The 23,193-nt window shown below is 49.5% G+C and overlaps 4 protein-coding genes across 10 annotated transcripts in view; 2 read left to right on the forward strand and 2 right to left on the reverse strand.

Annotated features, from left to right (window-relative positions):
- Positions 1–1,219: 1,219 nt before the first annotated feature.
- SCO1 (synthesis of cytochrome C oxidase 1) lies at positions 1,220–4,434 on the reverse strand. Its single transcript, XM_074554854.1, has 6 exons — positions 4,273–4,434; positions 4,069–4,159; positions 2,961–3,158; positions 2,656–2,748; positions 2,428–2,543; positions 1,220–1,702 (listed from the first exon to the last, which is right to left on the reverse strand). The coding sequence occupies exons 1-6, from the start codon at positions 4,432–4,434 to the stop codon at positions 1,574–1,576; spliced, it is 789 nt and encodes a 262-aa protein (XP_074410955.1). The 3' UTR covers positions 1,220–1,573.
- Positions 4,435–4,479: 45 nt separating this feature from the next.
- ADPRM (ADP-ribose/CDP-alcohol diphosphatase, manganese dependent) lies at positions 4,480–7,482 on the forward strand. Of its 2 annotated transcripts, XM_026797464.2 has the most exons (3): positions 4,480–5,032; positions 5,498–5,614; positions 6,475–7,482. In XM_026797464.2, exons 1-3 carry the CDS (start codon positions 4,480–4,482, stop codon positions 6,759–6,761), a joined length of 957 nt encoding a protein of 318 aa, XP_026653265.2. In that variant the 3' UTR covers positions 6,762–7,482. The 2 variants fall into 2 exon arrangements, with proteins under 2 accessions (XP_026653265.2, XP_074410954.1); XM_074554853.1 differs by lacking the exon at positions 5,498–5,614.
- TMEM220 (transmembrane protein 220) lies at positions 6,966–12,638 on the reverse strand. 4 transcript variants are annotated; one of them, XM_005494029.4, is made up of 6 exons: positions 12,499–12,635; positions 12,365–12,394; positions 11,498–11,558; positions 10,298–10,421; positions 9,423–9,482; positions 6,966–8,403 (listed from the first exon to the last, which is right to left on the reverse strand). In XM_005494029.4, exons 1-6 carry the CDS (start codon positions 12,568–12,570, stop codon positions 8,271–8,273), a joined length of 480 nt encoding a protein of 159 aa, XP_005494086.3. In that variant the 5' UTR covers positions 12,571–12,635; the 3' UTR covers positions 6,966–8,270. The 4 variants fall into 4 exon arrangements, 2 of the variants coding, with proteins under 2 accessions (XP_005494086.3, XP_074410957.1); XR_012583138.1 differs by lacking the exons at positions 6,966–8,403; positions 9,423–9,482 and having other exon boundaries at positions 10,369–10,421; positions 11,908–12,394; positions 12,499–12,638; XM_074554856.1 differs by lacking the exons at positions 6,966–8,403; positions 9,423–9,482; positions 11,498–11,558 and having other exon boundaries at positions 11,908–12,394; positions 12,499–12,638.
- A 4,914-nt stretch (positions 12,639–17,552) lies between these two features.
- The window catches only part of MAP2K4 (mitogen-activated protein kinase kinase 4), a 63,972-nt gene continuing 58,331 nt past the window's right edge, over positions 17,553–23,193 (forward strand). For 2 of the 3 annotated variants that reach the window (XM_074555338.1, XM_074555339.1), the window contains exon 1: positions 17,611–18,022. In XM_074555338.1, coding sequence (XP_074411439.1) covers positions 17,626–18,022 — 397 coding nt within the window. In that variant the 5' untranslated portion in view covers positions 17,611–17,625. Of the gene's footprint in view, positions 18,023–23,193 lie in introns of all 3 variants that reach the window. The other variant, XM_074555340.1, reaches the window with a different exon arrangement.

Genomic DNA, 23,193 nt, shown 5'->3' on the forward strand with positions numbered 1-23,193 from the left:
TAACACCAATTCTTTCTTCTGAGCAGGTGCTTCTAACTGATTTATTTTTACTTACCATTGCTTCATACAATCATGGTTGTCCAGACTGTCCTCTGTGCAGAAAAGGTATTTGGCCCTAAAATACTGCTGCAATATTTAAAATACAAGCCTGATGTGACAGCAGAGACCTTGAGAAGGGCACACAAAGGCTGTTGTGCAGGGCACAGCCACAGGTTGGTAAGAGATGGGGCAGAGATGGGCCCTGAGGACTCCCCAAGCACAAACAAATCACAAGGGATCAAATAAATACAGACCTGAATGTGAAACCCATTGACCAGAGCAAGAATGCAATAGATGCAAAAATGCATGAGAGATGTCACTGCTCTGAAACAGGTGAAATTTACTGGTTTTCACAATTTTGCAAAGACAGAAATTTTCCACAGGCTTTGCATCTTCCCTTGAATGGGAATGTTCTCTTCCAACCCCACACTCAGGAGAACACCAGTGCTACCTGCAGGAACATCTGTGCTCAGTCCAAGACCCTCTGGAACTCACACCAAGAACTGCTCTGGTTTGTCTCCCATGGGCCCTTCTCTGAGGTTCAGCTTTAAAAAGCACATTCAGCTCCTGATGTGCATGACTATAAATAAATACTGCTTTCTAAAAAAGAGGAAAGCAGAGCAAGAATATGATGTTTGACCAGTATACAAAGTTCTGATGACATTTTGGTCAAACCTAAGGAAACAAAAAGATATATTTTATATACAAATCAATCTTTATTTTCAAATGCTGCATTGCATAAAATGTATCTGATTGCAAGCCCTGTGCATGGACACAGCCCCCCTTCACCCTCCCCACTTCCCCTAGCACAAGCAGAGCAACTACACACACCATCATTTGCACCAGAAGAAAAAGCTATTTGCATCCCAATTCTCTTCTCCTTATAAGTGAACAGTGTTCACCTGGAAAAACCACAAAAAAATACATCTCATTTCTGCATTCAGATGAAAAGAACAGGCTTGCTACAGGGCTGGTCCCATGCATGGAAGCAGCTGGTGCTTTCAATGCTCTTCACCTTCTTAACCTGGATAAAGAAGCACTCTTAAGGCTCCCCTGCTTCTAATAGTGCAGCTGCCTCTCCTAGAAGGCAAAACAGTGCAGAGAAACCAGAGGGCAGAGCTCCTCTGAGAATGCCATGGCCCCATCCAGTAATGGCTTTGCATCAAGCAATGCTCCTGCAGTGGCTGCTGTCCTTGCCAGACCAGCAATTTTTTTTTACCAGCAGTATTTTCCCAGCAACACACACGTTCTTTTCAAGTAAAAAGTGCTTTCCATCCTTTGCTCCCAGCACTGTTTCAGACAAGTACCAAATTTTATTCTGTACCCAAGATCTTGTTGGAAATTGTATCCATGTGGAAGGCTCTGTAGAGATTTTTGGTAATGGGAATTTGCAGAAACATGGATAACCTTTCTTATTTGGAAGGAGACCGGCTTGATGGGATGTTACACTTGTGTGCTTCTGCTTTAACTCCAGTGTCCAATCACAGCCAAACCCACAGGTGACATTCACAGCAATCTTTGAGGACCTTCTGTTTTAGGATCTGTATTTTCTCATGTGTGCAGCAATAGAAGATGAAATCTCAGTACTCTTCTTACTCTGGCCATAGTAGTCCACAAAGTCACCATCGGGGCCGAGGAGGTACATGATTATTGTGTGATCCACCTGCAGGAGAGCACAGCGTGGTCAGAGAGCACAACAGCACAGAACACCAGCTCAGAGGGGAAATCAGGGATTGGGATCGGGGCAGCCAGTGGGATTCAGGAAAATGCGGGATCAGGAGCCGGGCAGGCAGTGGGATACAGGAAAATGCGGGATTGGGACCGGGACCGGGACCGGATACAGGGACATGCGGGACAGGCGCGCCCCCTGCCGGCGCACTGAAGCAGCCTCACCCAGGCACATCCCGGATTTATATCAAAATTTGATTTATATCAAAATTAATTCCACCGCAAATTTATTTAATGACGCTACGAATGCCGTCAGCACCTAACCGTGACAACATCTTTCTCAGCAAAGACACAGAGTTCTGGCTCTGGAAGCCATGACTGCCCAGGACTGAAATACAACCGTGCTCTGAGTTCAGCTGCATTAAAAATGAGAAATCACAGCAACTTTGGCACACATAGGGAAAGAGGCAGTCAAATGTTACAGATCAGAAAGAAATCCAACCATTGCCAGGCTTGCTAGTTCCAGTGCTGCTGTCTGCATTTCTGGGCTTGTTTAGAACACACTTTGGTAAGGTGTTGAGCTTGTAGGAGGGCACTGTGGTTCTGACAGGTGAACATATCACTGCACATGGGACTTCAGTAAAGACCCAATAGCTGGTTTTAAAATGCACATGCTGCTCTTATCGAGTGTTTCAGCAAGCAAAGGCTGCTTTTACTCACTATGTAATCGTTGTCCTCATCCTTGGGCCCTTCGCTGTAGTACACACGGTACGCTTTAGCCACTTGGTCAATCTGTGCCTTGCTACCAGTCAATCCCACCAGCTTGGGAGAAAATTCTAGATGGAAAGAAGACATTTACACATTTTGGTGAAAATAATCCCTTGAAGAGGCACCTTTTCAGTGCTCTGCACTACATGCTATGAGACACAAGGAAGAAGGCAGGAATACCTTTAACATATCTGGCAATGGCTTCTTGGTTGTCCCTCTCAGGATCGATGGTGATGAAGAGTGGGGTCAGATTAGGCAAAGATGGAATTCGATCTGTGATGTTAACAGTCATTATTTATTTTAGAAAACCAGATATCATCTCTCATCTGCCTTCAAACAAGCTCACAGCCATGTAACATCAATCCAAGCCCATCCCAAGTGACCAGACCTTTTTGTGCAGTTTTATTTATGTAATTTGTGAAGGAAGCAAGTGCCATGAGATGCAATGCTCTGTGTCTGTGCTTCCAGACCCTGAACTGCCTTACCAATTTCATCTACCACTGCAATCATTTTCTCCAGCTCATCAGGGCAGATGTCAGGGCAGTGAGTGAAGCCAAAGTAGATCAGCACCCACTGGCCAATGTAGTCCTTGCTGGTCCTGGGCTGTCCCTCGTGGCTGACGAGGGAGAAGGGCCCTCCCAGGAGCGGCTTCCCAATGCCTCGGTTTCGTTCCTTTTCCAGCTCTACAAAACACAAGTGGGAATCAAACACAGCCATGCCACAAGGCACAATGCTTCCCAGGCAAGCTGAGTCAGACACCGCTCAGGGTCATGTCAAGATCCACCAACGCCTGTCATGCAGACACCCAACATGCACATGCCTTCCAGAAAGTGTTCCTTTTGGACAAAATGAAATATATCACTAAATTCCTTTGAAACAATATATTATCTTTCATTGTTACCCAAATGCATTTTTGTTTAAAAAGGGAAAAAACAAAGACAAGATACCTGGCCTGCTGTGAAACGGCAAAACCAGCATCTGTTGAAACCTGAACAATACCCTAAAAGCTGCAATATCTCTGTTTTCAACTGTAAATGCATAAAAAGGAAATGTGTGGGCAGTTGCTGCAGGAGAGGGCAAAGCTCATGGGCGAGCCCACAACACCCAGCTCCGTGTCTGCGCTGCTCAGGCTGGCACAGTGTGCGGCCAAACACAACTATTCCAACCTAGGAGCTTTAAAATGACGAACCTCGAATTGCTTTTAATTTTTGAAATTTTTCTGCAGCACTTCCATAAACACAGGCAGGCCAAACACAACTATTCCATCCTAGGAATTTTAAAACGCTGAACTTTAATCGCTTTTAATTTTTGAAATTTTTCTGCGGTACTTCCGTAAACCCAGGCACGGAGCGGCCGTTTGGAAAGCGGTACAGTGACGATGCCCAGGCAGGTAAAATACATCTGAATGCAAAACCAACAAACCCTTCATGTGAACACGAAACGCACCACCCCCGGTGCAAGAATCCGTGCCTGGACGGGCTGGTCGTGTCCAATCCTAGCTAGCTATGGACCCCAGCCCACAGGATCATACATGGACAAAAGGGAAATAGAGCAATCCAACATCCCGGCGCTCCTCCCGCACCCCGCACTCACTCTCCTCCTTCTGCCGCTTCATCAGCTTCATGCCGGCCAGCAGCCCCCCGCCCAGCACCACGGTGGCCGCCAGCGACCGCCACGACACGAGCTGCGGGGGACAAGGGTTTGGTGAGTGATCGGGGCACGGAGCGGCTCGACCCGACCCGACCCGACCCGGCCCGGCCCGCGCTCCCTCCGTCCGTCCTTCCCTCACTCACTCACCCGCTTCTGCGCGCCCGCCCGCGGCCCGCGGCCCGGCGGCAGCTCTGACAGCGGGCGGCTGCGGGGTGCGGGCAGCACCACCCAGCCCCGCACGGCCGGGCCCGGCAGCGGCCACAGCCTCGCGCCCGCCCGCAGCCGCCACAGCCGCGCCGCCCCCGCCATGTTCCCGCCGGCCGCGCCGCCCCTTCCGGCCCGCCCGAGGCCGCCATGCAGGCTGCGCCGCGCCTCGCCTTCGGGGTCATCGCTGACATCCAGTTCGCCGACGCGGAGGACGGGTACGACTTCGGGGGCTGCCGGCGACGCTACTACCGGCACAGCCTGCGCTTGCTGCGGGAGGCGGTGTGGGAGTGGGCCGCCGAGAGCCCGCCGATAAACTTCGTGCTGCAGCTGGGCGACAGCATCGACGGGCAGAACGCCCGGCGCGGCGAGGCCGAGAGCGCCTTGCAGCAGGTGCTGGAGGTGCTGGGGCAGCTCTCGGTGCCCGTGCACCACGCGTGGGGCAACCACGAGCTCTACAACTTCAGCCGGGCGCGGCTGGTGCACACCGGGCTGTACAGCCGGCCCGCGGGGGGCTCGGACGGGCCCGCGGACAGGGAGTGCCACGCGTATCACTGCAGCCTTGCCCCGCGGCTCCGCCTCGTCGTGCTCGACAGCTACGACGCCAGCACCCTGGGCGTGGACCCCGGCAGCCCCCGCTACCAGGAGTCCCTGCGGGTGCTGCGGGAGAAGAACACCAACGATGATCTCAACAACCCCGAAGGTACCTCCGGCTTGGCAGGGGCGCGGGCGGCCGAAGCTTCGCTGTCCGGAGCTGCCGGTGCTGACAGCGGGATGTCAGGGGCTCACAAGGATGTGCCTCTTTGCTGCCCACTCCCTGTCGTCAGTGCGGGCCCAGGAGATGCTCCTCCGTAGCCTGGTGCTGTGCTCTGTGCCCTGCAGTACCGGAGAGGCGGCTGGTGCAGGGCACCGAGTTGTGCTCACCCTGCCTCATGCCAGGGGGAAACCCAACAGTGGAAACCCTGTTTGGGTACTGTGACCCAAACTCCTGAAAACACTAATGAGTAATCTTCTCCTTTGTGCAAGGGGGATGGAGTTCTGATCCAGGAAGTGCAAAAACAACCCCAAAGGTTCTGAGAGTAAACCATCAGCAGATTTGCATAAGGCAAATAGAGGAACCAGGGGAGGTGTATGCATTTGTGCCTAACCTCCTTCTTCTTCACTGCAGGGCTCAAAGAACCTCATTTTGTAGCATTTAATGGAGGATTTAGCCAAGCCCAGCTGGACTGGTTCGATGAAGTCCTCAAGTTCTCTGATGAAAACCAAGAAAAAGTTATAGTTATGGGTAGGTAGATATGGAGGGGGATAAACAGACAATCAGAATGGTTTGTGTTGGAAGGGTGCTTAAATCTAGTCTAGTTCCAATCCCTATATTTGATGGAGGGTGTACAGAGGAAGCTCTCAGCAGCTCCTCTCACTCATTTCTGTGAGTGGCTTCTTCCCTCCTTGCCAAATATCAATTAAAGCCAAACCAGCACAACTCCCATGGAAATACAAGGAAAAAAAAAGTTAGCTAGCCTGTGTGCGTTAGCTGCAGAAAACATGCAGTTGGTCTGGTGAGGTACAGATGGAACACATGAAACAGCAGAACAGCAACCACACCTCATTCTGGGGGTGAGTTTTCTGTACTCAGTTATTGTATTTGCGGGATGTCCCATGGCAGGAGGAATGAAGGAATCTATGTCCATGTTCTCAGAAGGCTAATTTATTATTTTATGATGTTGTATTATATAAAAGAATACTAAACTAAACTATAGTAAAGAATGCAGAAAGGATAATTACAGAAGGCTAAAAAGATAATAATGAAAACTCGTGACTCCTTCCAGAGTTTTGACACAGCTTGGCCCTGATTGGCCAATAAGTCAAAGCAATGAAACTAATGAAACACATGAAACTAATGAAACAGCCACATTGGTAAACAATCTCCAAACACATTCCAAAGGAGCAAAACAGAGGAGAAGCAAATGAGATAATTGTTGTTGTAATTTTTATCTGAGGCTTCTAAGCTTCCCAGGAGAAAATCCTGGGTGAAGGGATTTTTCATAAAATATGAATGCCACACTCAGTGAGATGGCTGAACTTCCCATCAATGAGGCAGATTTATTACAGTTTACCTCTCTTTATTTCTTTCCCTCTGGACTGCAGCTCACGTGCCCATCCATCCCTGTGCTTCCAATGGGGTTTGTCTGGCGTGGAATTACGAGGCTGCCCTGTCAGTGATACACAGACACAGGTGCGTGGTCTGTGTGCTCGCAGGGCACCTGCACGACGGCGCCTACTGCCAGGACCTGCACGGAGTTCATCACCTCACCCTGGAGGGGCTCATCGAGACCCCCCCCGACAGCAACGCCTTTGCCACTGTTCATGTCTATGAAGATAAAATGGTGCTGAAGGGAAGGGGCAGAATTCCTGACAGAGTTATGCACTTCTGAAATACCAGGCAAAGACACTGTTCTTCTGCAGGAAGGACTTGGATGAAAAATGGACACAAATGTAGGAGATTCAGCTGTTTGCTTTTAGAAAGCTGTGCATGGCTGATCCTTATTGCTTTAGCTCAGGCTTTCTTCTCTTGGATACAGAATTTTAGAAACTGTGTTTCTGTAAGAAAGCACCTGACTTCTTTTTGGAGAATAGAGAAGGACAGTAATTTAAATTAATATACTGGAATGCAGAATGTTGAATTCCAACACCCAATCCAGACTGGATTGCTACTGTGAAAAGATGCAAACCATATAACAAATATTGCTCAAAAAAAAGCCCCTAATGCTGTTCTCTCAGACTGGATTGCTACTGTGAAAAGATACAAACCATATAAAAAATATTGCTCAAAAAAGCCCTAGTGCTGTTCTCTCAGTGAACATTAAAGCATGCAGAGTTGTACCTGCCCATCCACATCTCTATTTATTTATTTTCTGTGAACATTACAGTAAGATCTCATGTCTAGCAGAATATATCCAGCCTGTAGCCTAATTCAGTCTTCCAAGTTTGCTTTAAAAGACTAAAGTAATGCTCAGAGAAAGCTGAGACCATCTGTGCTGCACCATGGAACGCTGCAGATGCTCAGGCTGTGCTGTGTGTGCACAGCTGGGATCACCTGCAGCAGTGCTGAGAGTGAGCTCTGACACCCATCTAAATAAAAGGGTTTGTGTGTTACACCTGGAGCTGTCCTGGCTCTGTCCCAGCCAGATCCTGAGTCCATTTTATCCACCTGTGCTTCTTTCTTCAGGATGAACAGTGGGACATGCTTGCTGCTGCAGGGCTACTGTGTGGGTCCTGCTTTCCAAAAAAAATTAGCTGAGCAGCAGAATTAATTGGAACAGTGCCCACATCTGCTGTGACAGGCTTGAATATGCATCTCCCAAAAAATAAGAGATATGGAGGCTTTCATTGAGTTTTCTTATAAAAAATAGTTTTTATTACTCAGTAAAAACAGTGACTTTCAGTTAATAGTAAAAATATTTTTTCAGATATATTCTACATATGATTTTAGCACAGAACAGAAATACAGACTGCTCAATTTTCCAAAAAGTCTGAAATGGGTTATCCAGGCACATTATTGAAAATTCTATGGCTGTAAATAGTCATTTATTAAAACAGTATTTGCTCTATTTGTTCCTTACATTACAGAATAGACTTCCCAAACTATGAGGTGATTGGAGAGTGATCCAGGGCTACAGTGATATCCTGAATATACCATCAGAACAGACATTAGATCAATGGTGTTTGGAAAATGTAAGAAGCAGCAAGGTGAATTCATTTCCATAGAAAAATTCCCCACTCAGCTTTTACAGCATTCCTCAACATTTTACCAAATCTCAGCTGGCACTGCTGGAAGCAGCCAGGCATTCTTGGGTGCTATCAGACTGACACACCTTTTGTTAAGCACCAAAAACAAAGGCAAATAAGGTCAGCACAGTCACTGCAGACTTTCTCCCATCCCATTAAATCACAGTTTTGCAGTGTGTTGGCCAAGACTCTCGCACGTCTTTGTTCACATAAATGTACAGCCACGAAGCAAAGGGGAACAGGGCAACAACAACTGCAGCAACCAAACGAGCTCCTCCCAGGGGACTCCTGTAACAGAACAAATCCAACAGAGCTGCTTCAAATAACTGAATCTTTAAGGCTGGAAAAGACCTCCATGATCATCAGGTCCAACTTTGCATACCACCACACCCACTAAACCCTACAGTGCAGTGCCACATCCAGTGATTTTTTGTGAACACTTCCAAGGAATGGTGACTCCACCACCTCCCTGGGCAGCCTGTGCCAATGTCTGACCTCTCTTTCAGTGAAGGAATTTTCCCTAGGATCTAATCTCAGCCTCCCCTGGCACAGCGTGAGGCTGTTTCAACTGGTCCTGTCACTGTTCCCTGGAAGCAGAGCCTCACCCCTACCAGGCTGCACCCTCCTGTCAGGGAGCTTTAGAGTGAAAAGGTCCCCCATGAGCCTCCTTTTCTGCAGGCTGAGCCACCCCAGCTCCCTTGGTGACTCCTGGTGTTCCAGACACTCTGTTCCCTTCACTTCCAGTCCCTCAAAGTCCTTTTTGAAGTGAGGTGCTCAAACCTGACCCCAGGACTGGAGGTGCCTCAGCAGTGCCAGCACAGGGGACACGCACTGACCACAGGGGTCATGCTGACCACACCATGATGGGACAGCCCAGGATGTCCCTGCCCACTGCTACAGCCACCACATAACATTCACATCTGCCTGCAGCTGGGAAGAGCAGAGAGCCCTTGCCAATTTAATGGGGCTCCTATGGATGTATCACCAGTCTTTTCTGGAGAGGCACAAAGAATTTTCAGACAACTCAGGCTACAGAAACTAGTTGGAATTAAATAAAGCACCTTAAGTAAAGGGAAAATTCCCCTATTATGGCAGGGGGACAGAAAAAGTGCTTCATGTAGCCTTACATTCCCCCCTGCCCCAAATTTATCTGTGCAAGATCCTCCAGGCTGCTACTGCTTGGGCAGCTGGAAGGGTGACATGAAACAGGAAAACAAGCTGCCAAAATCAGCTGTGTGTTTTCAAGGAGCTAGTCACTAAATGTGAACATTGGAATGGATAATAAAAAAAGAGAAAATAAAACTTACTTTGCTGAACTGCGACAAAGACTCATCCATATTGTAATAATCACCAGACCAAACAATTCTCTAAAAAGCCAAACAAAAAACAGATCAGAAAATAATACAAACAGATGTTTATGTTCCTACAACACAAATTTTGCCTCCAAAACAGTAGTGGCTGCTCCTTTGGAGTAGTTCAACATATTTTACTAGAATTATAAAGGTATTTACAGAGTAACTTTGCTTCACACCACAAATCTACAAATCGACATGACAGCTAAACAGCTGCAGAAATTCCTGCCTCCACGTTTTGTTCTACTGCTGGATTTATATTCCACAGCACATTTCTCTAATTAACACAGGCAAAGCAGGCACATTTCTCTCATTGAAACAGAGCAAAGCAACATGCCAGTTTTCCAGACTGTGATTAGGTACAGAAGTAGCTGCCAGGGCTTTGCTTCAGTACTTTACAAGCACCTACTTTTTACATACCTGAATGTCCAGGTGAGAAATTCTCCCTTGTCCTCAATCCCTTGGAGGACTCAGCAGCCCATGCCAGATAAACATGAATTTGGTATCACCGCAAGAGTTTTTAAAACACTGATTACCACTCCCACAGCTCCAGGAAAAGAGCACAAAGCTGTTTCACTGTGCTTGTGCCCTGGTGTCTGAAAGCCAGACAAGTAAATCCAACTGCCACAATCATGGAGGCAATGTTCCCTTCCCTGTGCCCAAGGAGTCACTGGTTTGGAGCATTATGGTCCCTCCTCTTTGGTCTGATTCCTCTGGACCAACAGCTTGCACTATAACAGCCCAGGAAATAAAGTTTTGGAAGGTGACACCAGGAGGAGTCGGCCTGGTGAGCTGGATTTGGGCAGGGGCACATAAACTCCATTGCTCACCTGCCTTCCTCTTCATGAAAAATGTTTCCTTGAGCATAAGCAAACAAAGAGCAAGCCAAGGCAATGGTCCCAACAACACAGCCAGCAGAATGAAGGTCACAGAGGTTCCTCCAAACACCGTTGTCTGGGGAAAAAAAAAAATAAGAGTGTCAGCCACTGTCATGAAGAATGAAGTAAACCCATCTGGATCTTCCACAGACCTGAATAGCAAATACCTCTTGGTGAATTTACATAAACCTGCAGTTTTACAGAAGTTGTGCTATTATAATCTTTATTTTCAACAGATCTGGGCACAAGGAAACCCTTGTGAGTTTAATATACAGATTCTATTGACCAGCCAAAATCTCCCCAGCAATATTCAAGCCTCATGAGTTCTGAACTTAGGAATGCTGCCACTATATATGCTTAAGGTGGCCAGAATGCCAAGAGACTGCAATAGTGTAATTTGTGAAATACCATGCACTCCTGAAGGTTTTCTTTTTTAAGTGTGATTTTAGTTTATTCAGCATAAGTATTCATACAGAACAGATGCAGTCACTTTATATAAATATATTTTATGTATATAAAATGGCTTTATTTAAACTATTTCCACTGAATTAAAATACAAAAATCTTAAATACAAAAATCTTAACTATGTTCTGAAGACTTGAAACAAATCTAATCTGAATGATCTTCTGAACTGCTCTTGGCCCCACAACACACACCCTTGGAAACACAGCCTTTGAATGTTCCTGCCCATGGCTCTGTGGGGCAGCTGCAATACCTGGCACTGAACAAGACCTTTAGCACTTTCATGGGACTGTGCAAAGCTCAGCTACTTTTGCACGAGGTAGATAAACACAAACAGATTTACAACAATGAAACAAAGTCAATTGCTAAGGTCAGCACAGAGCCAGGTTCAGAGCATGCTCCCTGGTGTTCCAGAAGGCTTTAAGCTGCAACTGGGGTGCAAAGGCAGGCCCACCCCAGCAGCTGGGCTTTCTGCTGGGCTCTTCTCACCTGCAGCCACCAGCACTAAAGCAATGACCAGCTTCTCTAGAAATAGGTTCTGCAGCTTTTTGCCCTCAGAAGATAGTAGGAATGTGTTTCTACACAGCCTGATTTTAATCTGTGGCTCAATTTAAAAAGAAAAAAAAGCAAAACTACAACCTTTTGAGGGCAAAATATGAGAAGAGACTCTTTTGAACACCAGTATCATACCTGTTATTGAAGGGTTGATGCTGACAAGCAGTGTCAGGGCAGCTGGCACTAAGTAGACAACCTGTTAATGACATAAATCTACTCGGTATTAAAACTCAGCAAGCTCAGGAAGCAGAAGTGCCCAGCCACAGCAGCACTTTTCCCCTTTGCAGTTTGTCAGAGGCACAGAGCACATCTCAGTCCCTTGCCCTCCAGCATGCCCTGGCACTGTTGGTGCTCATCTTCACCATCACCACCCAAAATCCCGGGCCATCAGCCTATAGCCAGCCCTTGTTCCTCGGCTCCTGGCTTACAGAATACCGACCAAGCACTGCAGAGCCCCTTCCCTGAATCCTGACCCTCCCCACACCCTCCACCCGCGCTGGGGCGTTTTGTCCCCTTTGGTGCCGCTGTCAGAGGGGCTCACACACCGCAGGGCACGCAGCAGCTCCTGTCGCACACACAGAACTGTCCCTGTCACCCGCAGTGCCCGGCCCAGGGAATGCTCCGTGCCCGAGGCAGGGCGGGCACCGGAGCGGGGCTCGCTCCCGTTCCTCGGACGCTCCCGCTGGAGACCCAAGGCGAGCCCAGGGCCACGGGCACAGCGGGGCAGGAGCAGCGGGGGCAGCTCGGGGTGCTCTGCACAGGCAAGCGATGCTCTGCAGGCGCACATCTGGAGTGAAATAAGGCAGTTCCTGGAAGCACGGTGGGATTCCAGCCGTCGCTGCAGTACAGACATCGCTTTCCCGGCTCTGCCCGCTCCTCAGCTGGGAGCAGGGACGTTTCCTCCGGCAGCCCTGGATCGGACGGGCGGTAGCGGAGCGGGGCTGGGACCTCCGGGCAGGAGGTGCCGAAGGGGACGGGAAGGGAAGGGCGGCCCGTACTCACCGTCCACAGCCCAGCGTCGGGGTCGTTCACCTGCAGCGGGAGGCGCGCACTGAGACCCCGCAGCCCCCGGCCTGGCCGGGGCCGCGCTCCGCCGGAGGGGAGCGGAGGGGACGGGAGGGGAGCCCCGGCCTCACCTGCACGGCGGCCGCCAGCCCGAAGAAGGCGGCCATGAGGAGGTTGCAGAGCCGCCACAGCCGCGCCGCCATGGCCGGGGCGGGACAGAGGGGACGGACAGAGGGACGGACAGAGGGACGGACAGAGGGGCGGGACGCGGGCGGGCCACGGCCCTGATCCTGATCCCGATCCCGGGGCCGATCCCGATCCCCCATCCCGATCCTCGCCCCGATCCCCATCCCCGATTCCCGATCCTGCTACTGATATCGATCCCAATCCCGGCCCCGACCCCCATCCCCGACCCCCATCCCCGATCCCCATCAACATCCCCATTCCCATCCCTATGGCGGCCCTGATCCCCGATCCCCATCCCTATCGCGGCCCTGATCCCCATCAACATCCCCATCCCTATCCCAATCTCTATCCCTATCCCTATCCCCATCCCCATCCCCATCCCCATCCCCATCCCCATCAACATCCCGATCCCAATCCCGGCCCCGATCCCGATCCCGGGCAGCACTGCGATATTTCAAGGGTGGGCAGACCCTGGCACAGGTGCCCAGAGCAGCTGAGGCTGCCCCTGGATCCCTGGCAGTGCCCAAGGCCAGGTTAGACAGGGCTTGGAGCACCTGGGACAGTGGGAGGTGTCCCTGCCATGGCAGGAGGCTAAATGAGATGGATTTTAAAACAGCTTCCAACCCCAACCACTTTGTGATTTTTGTAATGGTTCAGAAATAGTTTTGTGTGCAAGAGATTCAGTCATTTTGGGCAGTCTAGAGAACCAAAAAGGATATTGTTCAGAAGAATAGCATTGTGCCATTGTTCACTGATTATTTATGATGAAAAGTGATAATCAGTGATGAATTAAAAGTGGGTCGTTTAGAAATGTGATATTTACCAAAACCAAGCCTCTGTGAGATCATGTCTCCCACCAATTTCATACAGTTCCCTCAGCACCCAACAGAATCAGGTCTTGCTGAATTGTTGTGTGGAGGACATGTAAACGTGCTCACATTTGTGGAGAGGATTCATTCTCATCTTATTTTTAACTGAGTCTTTCCTTGAGCAGGTTACAAGAGATGAAATTACTGCATTTAAAGCCACAGAGAAGCAAGAGTTGTCTTTGTGAGAGTCCCTACTCCTCACCTCAAAAAAAAACAGAACTCTAGTCATAAATCACCTTCATGCCTTGTTTCCAGGTCAAAGATAGGCTCTTGAATGTATTTTCTAACAGAGGGGAAGTAATTTCGGGCTAGAAAATGAAAATGTCACGGATTAAAAAGCAACAGTGTTGATAAAAGTGTAAGAATAATGTAAGAGCATGTCTTTCATTAGCATAATAATTATTAGCACAATATGATAGGAAAATAAAAGCAGCCAAGCTTTTCAGGCACACCAGTTCTTTGTGTGGGAAACAAAATTATGAGTCACTGCCCATTTTTTCCAACCGTACTAGCTGATCTTCAGTATGAAAATTAATCTGTGATGAATCTTTGGATCTTTAATTTGTCTGATCACAAGCTATTGTGCAAATTTGCACAGCCCACCTAGTTTCTGTCATGGCTGGGCTGCTCCTTGACATCTCATGGGCTGCACAGTCAGGAGGGGAGAGAGAGCAGATGGGAGAAACTGATGGAGACTGGGAAAGAAGCAGAGGAACAGCTGGGCAGACACATCCAGGGCCCTGTGTGGTGTGGGACAGGACTCTGCTGAGGGGAAGGAAGGGCTGGGCTGGCAGAAAGCAGCTTCTAATGGGCACTTGGGAGGCATGGCATGGAAGGCTTGGCAATCCTTGAATCCAAAATTCAGTGACACAAGAGCAAGGGAAGGCAAAAGGCCCCTCTGTCTCTCCTGAGGATATGGTTGGAAGGAGGGATTGGTTTAGCAACTGTGGTGTTCTTTATTGCTCTAATTCACAGAATCACAGGACATTCTGAGCTGGAAGGAACCCATAAGGATCACCGAGTCCAGCTCTTGAGTGGATGGCCCATACAGGGATCATACCACAACCTTCATGTCAGCATCGTGCTCTGGCCAGTTGAGCTAAATGGGATTCAAAAGCAATCAGGCTGTAACATGCCTTAGAAATAAAAACGTGTTTCAGTGCTGGCTGTACTTATTGCAAAGAAAAGGTCGGGGCTGTTCCCTTTAAAGCTTTACCAGCTATCCGAAGTGAGCACTTCCTCCAGGCACCCGCTGCAGGACACACCAGGCTGTGTCGGCAGGAGGCAATACTGACTTCTCCCATGAGAGGGAGGCCAAGAACCTTCAGTATCCTTGAGTGCAACTTGAGCTACTTGTTCCTCGATATTAGACAAAACATCTTCCCTCTTTATGAGTCTCTGGATCTGATACTCACCCCAGAGCAGCCCGAGTTTATCTTCACTGAGGCAACTCCACCTGTAAAGAACAGAGGCAGCAGGGATGGGCCCTGCAGCCAAGCTGTGATATTGAGAGTCAGGATTTTCCCAGGAGCCTGTATCAGAGATTTTACTGCACCACAGCCACAGTCACCCATCACAGTGACCCATTTCATAATGGCCCTCATCCTTGTCTCCTAAACGGTCACAGATTGGTTTAGATTGGATTAAAAGTGATTAAAAGACTCTGGGCGGGCAGGTGAAAGGTTCGGGGCCTTTGGTGTGTTCCTGGCTGCAGAACCCTGACTGCAATTCCAATGGGGACATCTGGAGATAAATGCATGGTTGCACAGCTGATATTGCCAAAAGGGCTCTGGGTTTATTTCCTTAACTGGTGGGTCAGGAGCCAGCAACAGGGAAGGATGGGGCTCACCTTCCTGAGAATGGGAGCAGCCCTGTGTTCCCTGATTAACCACCTTCAGAGGACACATTTCTGAAGCAAAGGCAAACCCATCCCTGAGATTGTTTTTGCTCAAGGACATGGGTGCACAAAGTGAGTAATGCAGAAGGACAGGGAAAAATGATATGTACCTCAAGGAGATTTGATTTTTGGGTGGGAACAGCCTGTAATGTTGAGTTTCATATGTAATATTTGTTGTTGAATGACAATGCCACTGTATGTCATAGCTACCCGAGCAGTGAGTATGGACTACTCCAGATATGCCAGCCATGTCCTAACTGAACTAAACAGACATCTTGGTGGGGATGGCCAATGACTACTGAAATAACAGCTGTGCTCATGCAGAGTTATATGAATATATATGCATATAACATAGTTGGGAAGTATAAGATATGGGCCTGATGTAAATGGTACAGAATAAACCAGGATGATGTCCTGGTTGCAGAGAGAAGGGCACACCAGGAAAAAATGCAGACAAACCACTCTCATGTCCTGTTGTGGCACAATGTTTTAGGAGTAAAGTGATAAGTAACAGATGTCACACCTATTGACTTCAGGAAGGTTTTTAACATTGGCTGTCCTGACCCCTTCTTAAGAAGATATAAGGGCAGGGTGAATGTAAAACTGGTGAGATCATTGTACCTCAAGTGCTAATTATCAGTGTTTGTCAAAATGGAAGGACATATTCATAGGATTTTTGCATTACTTCAGTTAACAGCCAGGATGATTAACACCCATGACTGCCTTATTAAATCTGCTAATTACTCCAGACTGTTGAGGACAGCAAAGACAACAGGATTCAGCACTAGATGGAGAAATGGTCTGTATAATCTACAGGGCAATATTCAACAGGTACAACTCTCAGCATTACTTTTATGAGCAGTGAGCAACATATGTTCAGGTGAGGGAACTGGGTAGATACAGTTTTCAAAAAAAAACCCCAGCAACCCAAAAAACACTCCTGCTCCCCAAAAAAAGAAGAGTCTACAGTGTACCGGAGAGCAAACTGAACACCAGCAGTGGAAAAGGCAAACACCATCCTGGAGCACATGAGCTGTAGCCTCCAAGGCAAGCTGGCATAGCATGCCTAGCTAGGGATGCTGTACTTCAACAAATGCAGATGGACAGAAGAAAAAAATCCAAGGAGGTCAGTGAGGAAGCTGAGAGGCACAGGAAACATGGTGAAAGGCCGAAGGAAATGAATTGATGTAATGTGTAGAAGAGAAGGCTGAGGCCAGGACAAGAAGGGAAACAGTTGTAGTTCATCATTGCACATCATCAAGTGCCTAAGGGGTCATTTTGAAGAAGGCTATGGCCATAGTGATCAGGGCAGGATATAAAGGATTTGAAATTTTTAAAAAACCCTGAAGTTAGGCTTTTGGATCATGTTAGGATGTGTGCCAGAACTGATTGCTAGGGAATGGCACAATCCCCATCACTGGAGGTCTTTAAGGAAAGGTTTCACAAACATGTCAGAACAGGTATTGTTGATCCTCCCAGATTTGCAGTGACGGAAAAGTATGGCATTAGCTAATCGTAAGCAAACACATGTAGGTGGCACACAGCAGAAGTGGAAGTTGGTGTTTGCCAGGAGGCACTGGGTTTCTGCATCAAAGCCTGCAAGATGCCAGTCCTGGACCTGCCCTCAGGGGTTAATGCAGAACAGAAGGCTTAAGCAAAACAGGAAAGAGAAAGCAAAGATAGGGAACCAGGGAAGGGAATGTTTTTTGTGTCAGGACTCAACACAAAGGGTGATGGCTTGCAGTTCCTGGAGGCGCTTCCAATGTGTGTTCAGGGCTGTATTATTACCTCCATGGTGACCTGGGCAATGGAGAGCAGGGAAAGAGTCCTCATTCTTCTAATCCAGCTCTTTCCTGAGCCCATCTCCATTCATAAAAGGGGTCCGTGTTGTTTCTACTACAAAGATGAGGACATAAGGCCTCCTGTAGGTGAAGGAACTCCCCTATGACATGCAGCCGGCTGGAGAGGGACCAGAGTGAAATTGGGGCAACAATTTCACTGCTCTAATTCCCAGCACGTGCTGCCCCTATGACTAGGAGTGTGATGGAATGGTCAGAAACCATGTGCTGGCATGAACAGCAGTGACCAAGAGAAGGAAATAAGGGGGAAACTGATGGTGGCAGGAAGAGGCTGATGCCCTGGGTGTCCGGGGAAGCACAGCACGGAGTTGTGCCCTGTGGTCCCGAAGAGTCGGGAGAAGTTTGCAAGGGGCTGCCTGTGTGGGAGAAGCCCTAACCCCAGGGTGAAGATGAGAAATGTTGTAAAGCTGCTGGGGTCGGCTGCGGGGAAGCGAGACAGGCCAGCAGATGTCCGGGCACAGCCGGCCGAGGGGCTGGCGGGGCCGAGCGCGGTGCGGGGTCCCCCGCGGGCGGTGCCCCCCGGCCCGGGAGAGCGGGAGCGGACCCGCAGCACCGCCCGAGGATGCCCCGTCCCCCCGCGGGAGGCAGCGCCGCCTCCGCCCCGCCGCAGCGGTGCCGCAGGCGCGGGGCCCCGGCGGGGAGGGGTTTCGCGGCCCCAGCCGGGGGCGGACGGGCGGCGGGGCCGTGTGTCCTGCCCTGCCGGGGAGGGCCCTGCGCAGCGCCGCCGCCGCTGCTCCCGCTCCGCGCACAATGGCGACTCCCAGCCCCAGCGGCGGCTCCGGGGGGAGCGGGAGCGGGCCCGGCCCGGGCGCCGCCGGCAGCAGCAGCAGCAGCAGCATGCAGGGTAAGCACCGCCGGCCCGGGCAGCGCGGGGCCGTGCCGGGCCGGAGCCGCCGCAGGTCTCGCCCTGCCCGGGCCGCGGGGACCCCCGGGCGCTGCCGTTCGCGCCCCCCGCGCTGGGCCGCGGCTGTGCAGCGGCGCTGCCCGCGGGAATCCCCGGCCCCGGCTCGGCCCGGCCCCGGCGGCCGCGCTCCGGGCCTGCCCCGCTGGCGGCCTGGCCGCGCCCGGCGCGCTCGGCGGGAGGAAGCGCGGCCCTGGCCCTGCTCGCCGGGGCTGCCGGGGCGCAGGGCCTGCCCGGAGCTCGGCCCCGGCCGCCGGGACAAAGGCCGGGCTGGACGCGGCTCCGGCCTCTCCCGGCGGGGAACGTTGTGCGGCCGCTCGGGTGAGCGGTGCAGGCCGCGGCTGCAGCAGCAGCAGCAGCATCCCCGGGGGCGCCGGCCGGAGCCAAGTGCGCTGGGGGCGGCCCGTGCCCGCAGGAGCCCCGCGGGGCGGCCGGGCCGGGGCTGCGGCACCGCGGCACTGCCCCGGCCAGCCCGGCCCTCCGCCTCCGCTCTGGGCTTCTCTCGAGACGAGCGTCTGAGTGAAATCAGCTCAGCGCGAACTTGCCGTTCAGTTTCATTCAGTTTCGTTCCGTTCCGATGGAAATTTACATTGCTTCGGCGGGTCGTGTTGGTTTCCACCGGCACTTGTTGATGGTTGAGCAGCCTTGCAAAAACGGTGGATATTTGTTTTTCAGAAAGGCCTCAGCAAGCCCTTTGAGTTTCTCCTTTAAAGTTAAAGCACTGAAATGTACTCTGTGCTTGAAAAAGATTTTAGGCCTTATTAGGCTGAGGTGGCACAGTGCTAGTTTGTTTGTTTGTTTAAATTAAATACAGTGATGGTTATATTAAAGAAGCAGTTTACCCTGTTTTGGGACCAGGAAACAGAAAGGTTGCTCTCTCTGTGACAGAAGTGTGGGTACTGTTGTGAAATAATGTTTGTCACTGTTATTTGCCATATTCTGTGTTGGCCCTGATATGGACTGTGCTGAGACTGGTAGGGACTTGTTTGGGCAGAGAACTGATGGTTCAACTGAAGAGCTTGGTATATTAGGAGTAAAAAGGTGAATTTTGGCTCTTTGTAGCTTCTTCTGCACGAAGGATTGGGTACCTTTTGGGCCTTGTCAAGGTAGTATTATGCATCTTTCAAAAACCTGAATCCCAGGCTTTGTGCTTTAAATGCATGGATTAAAAACTTTACCATTATATGCTAAAACAGTTGTGATTTAATAAGAACAAGCTTCGTTTTTGTAGTGCAGTTAAAACTGTCAGAGTTGCCTATTGTATTTCCACCTGAGCCATTTCTCATATTTGAGTCGTTCCTCTGAACCACCGTATATTCCAAGGCTGAGAGTTGGTTTTGCACCCTGGCACCTGTGATGCCCTGTGAGCTTGTGGTGATGCAGCATCTGCATGCTGTGTCCACTGGAAGAAGGGCACTTGGTTCTGCTGTAGCTGGTTAGGGTGGCTGTTTAAATATGGATTCAGGACCATGGGCCAGTGTGATGATGCCCAAGTGCTGGTGGCTTTCCCTAACAGGTGAGTGTTCAGGTGTCCCAGCAGGAGCTGTGTGTGGGATCCTGGCTGGGCTCTGGAGCAGCAGGTTGCTGTGACTGTGATGTTCCTGGAACATGCAAGAAACTGAGAAGCTGTGCTGCCACAGCACCTGGGTGGGATGGGAGGGGGCTGGATGTGGCTGCAGGTGGTGTGCAGGCTGCTGGGGCAGCTCTGGTTGCTCTCCAAGATGCACAGTGCCCTTGCCCACAACACAAGTTCCTGTTGATGCCAAGGCAAGCTGAGCTGGACAAAGAAAACCCCACAAAAGTGTTGAGCAGTTGGGAAGCCCAGCTTGTGCTTGTGGTGGGGCTGGGCTTGCAGGCACTGGAGCAAGGGAGGCGCAGGAATGCATTGCTGGGTGGAGAGAAGAGCAGGTAGGACTGCATCAGTGTCGATTTAATTGGCTTAAACAGCATGACAAGGTGGAGCAGGGAAGTCATTAAGCTGGAAACAAGTAATTATATTTAAAAAAAAAAAGTTTTGCTCAGTTAATTTTCAGCCACAAACACTCTGACCTGACTTGTGCAACTGCTTTTGTGAAGGAGGTGAGAGTTGGAGAGGGTGGAACTCCTGTGCCAAAGGGCTGTTACAGTGCTCCCCTGGACAGCAGCCTTTTGCTTTTGGAGACCTTGCCCAGAGGCCATGTGCTTGGGCAAGCTCACCTGAGGTGAGAGGCCCTTGCAGGAGGTTTCTGTTTTGGTGTCAAGGCTGGCAGTTTTATAAGGAGTGTCAGCTGTCAGGCCTGGGAGTAGGGAAGAGTTGTGAGGATGGTGGTACAGGGGAGAAGCCTTCAGAGAAATTGATGTCCAGGGCAAGGGCAGCAGATCCAGAAGGTCTCTGCAGGCCACCCAGTTTTGGTTTTAATTCTGTATCCTACAGGATTTTTGATTCACACAGGCTAAAGTCCTCCAGGTGACAATGCAGAAGTGAAGGGACACTGCCCTTGTGATGGGCTCACTGTGCAGCCATGGCTCTCAAGCCTGATGACCAAGCAAGGGGTTGCTTTAGACCTTGTTATTATTCACCCTTATTCTGCATGTCCCAGCTTCACTCTCATGTCTTCTCTTGGCTACCTGGATCAGCTGCCCATGCCAAAGGACCTGGACCTTTTTTCTTTCCAAAGAATCCCCTGGCCAGTGCAGTGGTGTTGTGTTCATGGCACAGCTTGGTGACAAAGGAGAGCTGGAATTCTGAGTATTAAAATAGATCCTATTCCATAATTTTTTAAATGTCTGTTGCGTGCACACTAAATAAAGTCTGTCCAGATGCTGGTGGCTGTTGGTGTGAAGAGTTGTTTTTACTCATGTAAAAAGTTCAGGAACAGTCCTGAGTATTTAGTGTCCTGGATTTTTTGTGGAGGAAACAGATTCTGTGGGAAGTAGGATGCCTTTGACAGTGATTTAAGGAAAAACCAGCACCCAAATTGTAATTGGAGCAATTTTGTGTTTCTCTCATTGCCAAAATTAGTAATAGTCATTGCTGCTAACATTACTCAGAAAATGATAATTTGAAGAAAGGTGATATGAAATCTAGAAATGTAGTTTATTCCAAGGCATAGGGAGAATTTTGATTCTAATTAAAACCTGTGGAGTCACTCATCCTAACTACAGTGCCAAAGAGGAACTGGAACCACTTATAACTGATAGTTATGGAATCAGCTCAGCTGCATTGGGCATTCAGGAGGACTGGAGGCAACTGGGACTTCTCCAAATACTCACTCTCACTGCCTGGTGTGCTCTGGTGTCGTTAAAAAGCAAAGCAGAGCTACTGTGTGTGTCTTCTCAGAGTGTACATCATGGCTGAAATGTGTTGGGTGGGAATTCCTGACCAGAATTTGGGATTCTTAGTTCCCTTCGTGTGTGTGGTCCCATTTGCTCCCTCATTGATGTCTTTGCCCTCTTCATCTAACTCCAGCCATTTTAGCATAAAATCAGAGGAGGTGTGTCTCTGGTGAGAGCGTCCTTTGTGGGTATGAGGCAGCGAGCCTGGACAGGGAGGTTGTTAGGAGGTGTCTGAGTGCATGAGGAGATGAACTAGAGTCCCTCTCTTACCCTTGGGTGCCATTCATGACATCAGTGCCTTACTGAAGTTGGGTCATCAGTTCTATTTACAAGGAAACTCTGTCCTGCACCTTTTTTTCTGGCAGAAAAAAGGTGCTGGGGGGTTTTTGAGAGGTCAGGAATTGTTCATGTTTGTGATGGACTCTGTCAGCCACTGTGGTCAGGTGAATTTGGTGTGGGTGTGTGATGTGCACTGTGTCAGTGGGGTAGTGAATATTGCTTGAAACCGTTTGTGGGCTCGCTGAAACTGGACTGATCCTCAGTGTGGGAATTCAGTAAGAGATTCCATGGTTCCCGTGTCCTCCTCTATTGCTTGCTGCCTTGGTGAGTGCACGGGGTGACTGGAGCTGCTCCCCTCCCCACTCTTGCCCTTGGTGGAATTATCAAAACTTGTGTGTTAGCAGACAGCACTAATGCAGGCTGACTCTGGCAGATTGATGGATGTATGTCTACTTGGACATATTTGCATTTGTTAAGAGCAATAAAAGTTGTGAGGTGAGCAAATCAGTGTATTTTAGTTCATTTCTGCCCCCAGTTTATTCCTGTATGGGCCTTATATCTGCTTTGTGTTTGAGTCTTGTGTGTAAGCTTGTGTAGGGTTGTATTGGTATGTGAACGTATGGTTTTGCATTTTGCCTTTCAATTTTGTTTTACTTTTAATCAGCTGATGGTTTTGATATGTGTGTTTTCCTGGTAAAGGGGCAGCCCAAAAGTGCTAGTTAGTCTCCTCAGATGCTGGGAGGTTTTTTCAGTTATTTTATACTGATTTGAGGAAGCCAGGAGGTGTGGAAGTCACTGTTGCCCATCAAAATGAGAGTCATCCTGCAAGAGAAAAACGAGTTTTGTGAGGAAGCAGAAGAAGCCAAAATGTGTGCTTTCCAGACTTCATGTTGTTGAGGAGTCCCTGAAATGAAATTTGTGTGTATGTAGTGAAGCACTGATTACAGAAATCTTGTGTAACCATATCAAGCTCTGTGTGTATCAAACACACATAAACAGCTTTTTAGCATCATGCAGCTTTGAAGTTGAATGTCTTCTGTTGGATTTAGGTTGGATAAGAGTTTGTGTGAAAGAAAATGTGGAGGTCTGCTTCCTGGTGGAGGAAGCAGGCTAACTGTTGTAGCCTTTAGAGGCTGAAAGGGAAAACTGTGTGGGGAGAAGAAGCTGTGTAGTGTAGTCTGTGTAGTGCTCTGCCCTGTGGGTGGGACCTGGCAGCAAATATCCATCTCCAGGCTCCACTGAAGTGATGTTTATAAAGAAGGTATAAAAATCTCAAATGAATGTGATGTTTCTGGCATCGTCTCAAAGGCTGGAGGGCACTGATCTGGAGCAGCATTGGACAGTGCTGGTGATGTTCCCTGCTCTCATGTACCTCATTTGAAATGGGCTTCATTGCATTTCAGCATGTGTGTCTTGCCCTTCTGCCTTGTACTCAGACAGCAGCATCCACTCAGAAAGGTGAGGATTGCTGTGCTGCAGCAGCAGGCGGAGGAAAACCTGCCTGATACTGGCATTTGAGC

This window comes from Zonotrichia albicollis, chromosome 19 (genome assembly GCF_047830755.1).
Source record: "Zonotrichia albicollis isolate bZonAlb1 chromosome 19, bZonAlb1.hap1, whole genome shotgun sequence".
NCBI lineage: Eukaryota > Metazoa > Chordata > Aves > Passeriformes > Passerellidae > Zonotrichia > Zonotrichia albicollis.

Bases quoted from the DNA above. Each gene is read 5' to 3' on its own strand.
- SCO1 (XM_074554854.1), bottom strand. From the start codon at position 4,434: ATGGCGGGGGCGGCGCGGCTGTGGCGGCTGCGGGCGGGCGCGAGGCTG. The intron at 3,159-4,068 runs GTGAGTGCGGGG...TGTGTTTTGTAG, and splicing joins GAAGCGGCAGAAGGAGGAGA to AGCTGGAAAAGGAACGAAAC. The intron at 1,703-2,427 runs GTGAGTAAAAGC...GCTCTCCTGCAG, and splicing joins ATGAGGACAACGATTACATA to GTGGATCACACAATAATCAT.
- ADPRM (XM_026797464.2), top strand. From the start codon at position 4,480: ATGCAGGCTGCGCCGCGCCTCGCCTTCGGGGTCATCGCTGACATCCAG. The intron at 5,033-5,497 runs GTACCTCCGGCT...TCTTCACTGCAG, and splicing joins TGATCTCAACAACCCCGAAG to GGCTCAAAGAACCTCATTTT. The intron at 5,615-6,474 runs GTAGGTAGATAT...TCTGGACTGCAG, and splicing joins AGAAAAAGTTATAGTTATGG to CTCACGTGCCCATCCATCCC.
- TMEM220 (XM_074554856.1), bottom strand. From the start codon at position 12,570: ATGGCGGCGCGGCTGTGGCGGCTCTGCAACCTCCTCATGGCCGCCTTC. The intron at 12,395-12,498 runs GTGAGGCCGGGG...CTCCCGCTGCAG, and splicing joins GGCTGGCGGCCGCCGTGCAG to GTGAACGACCCCGACGCTGG.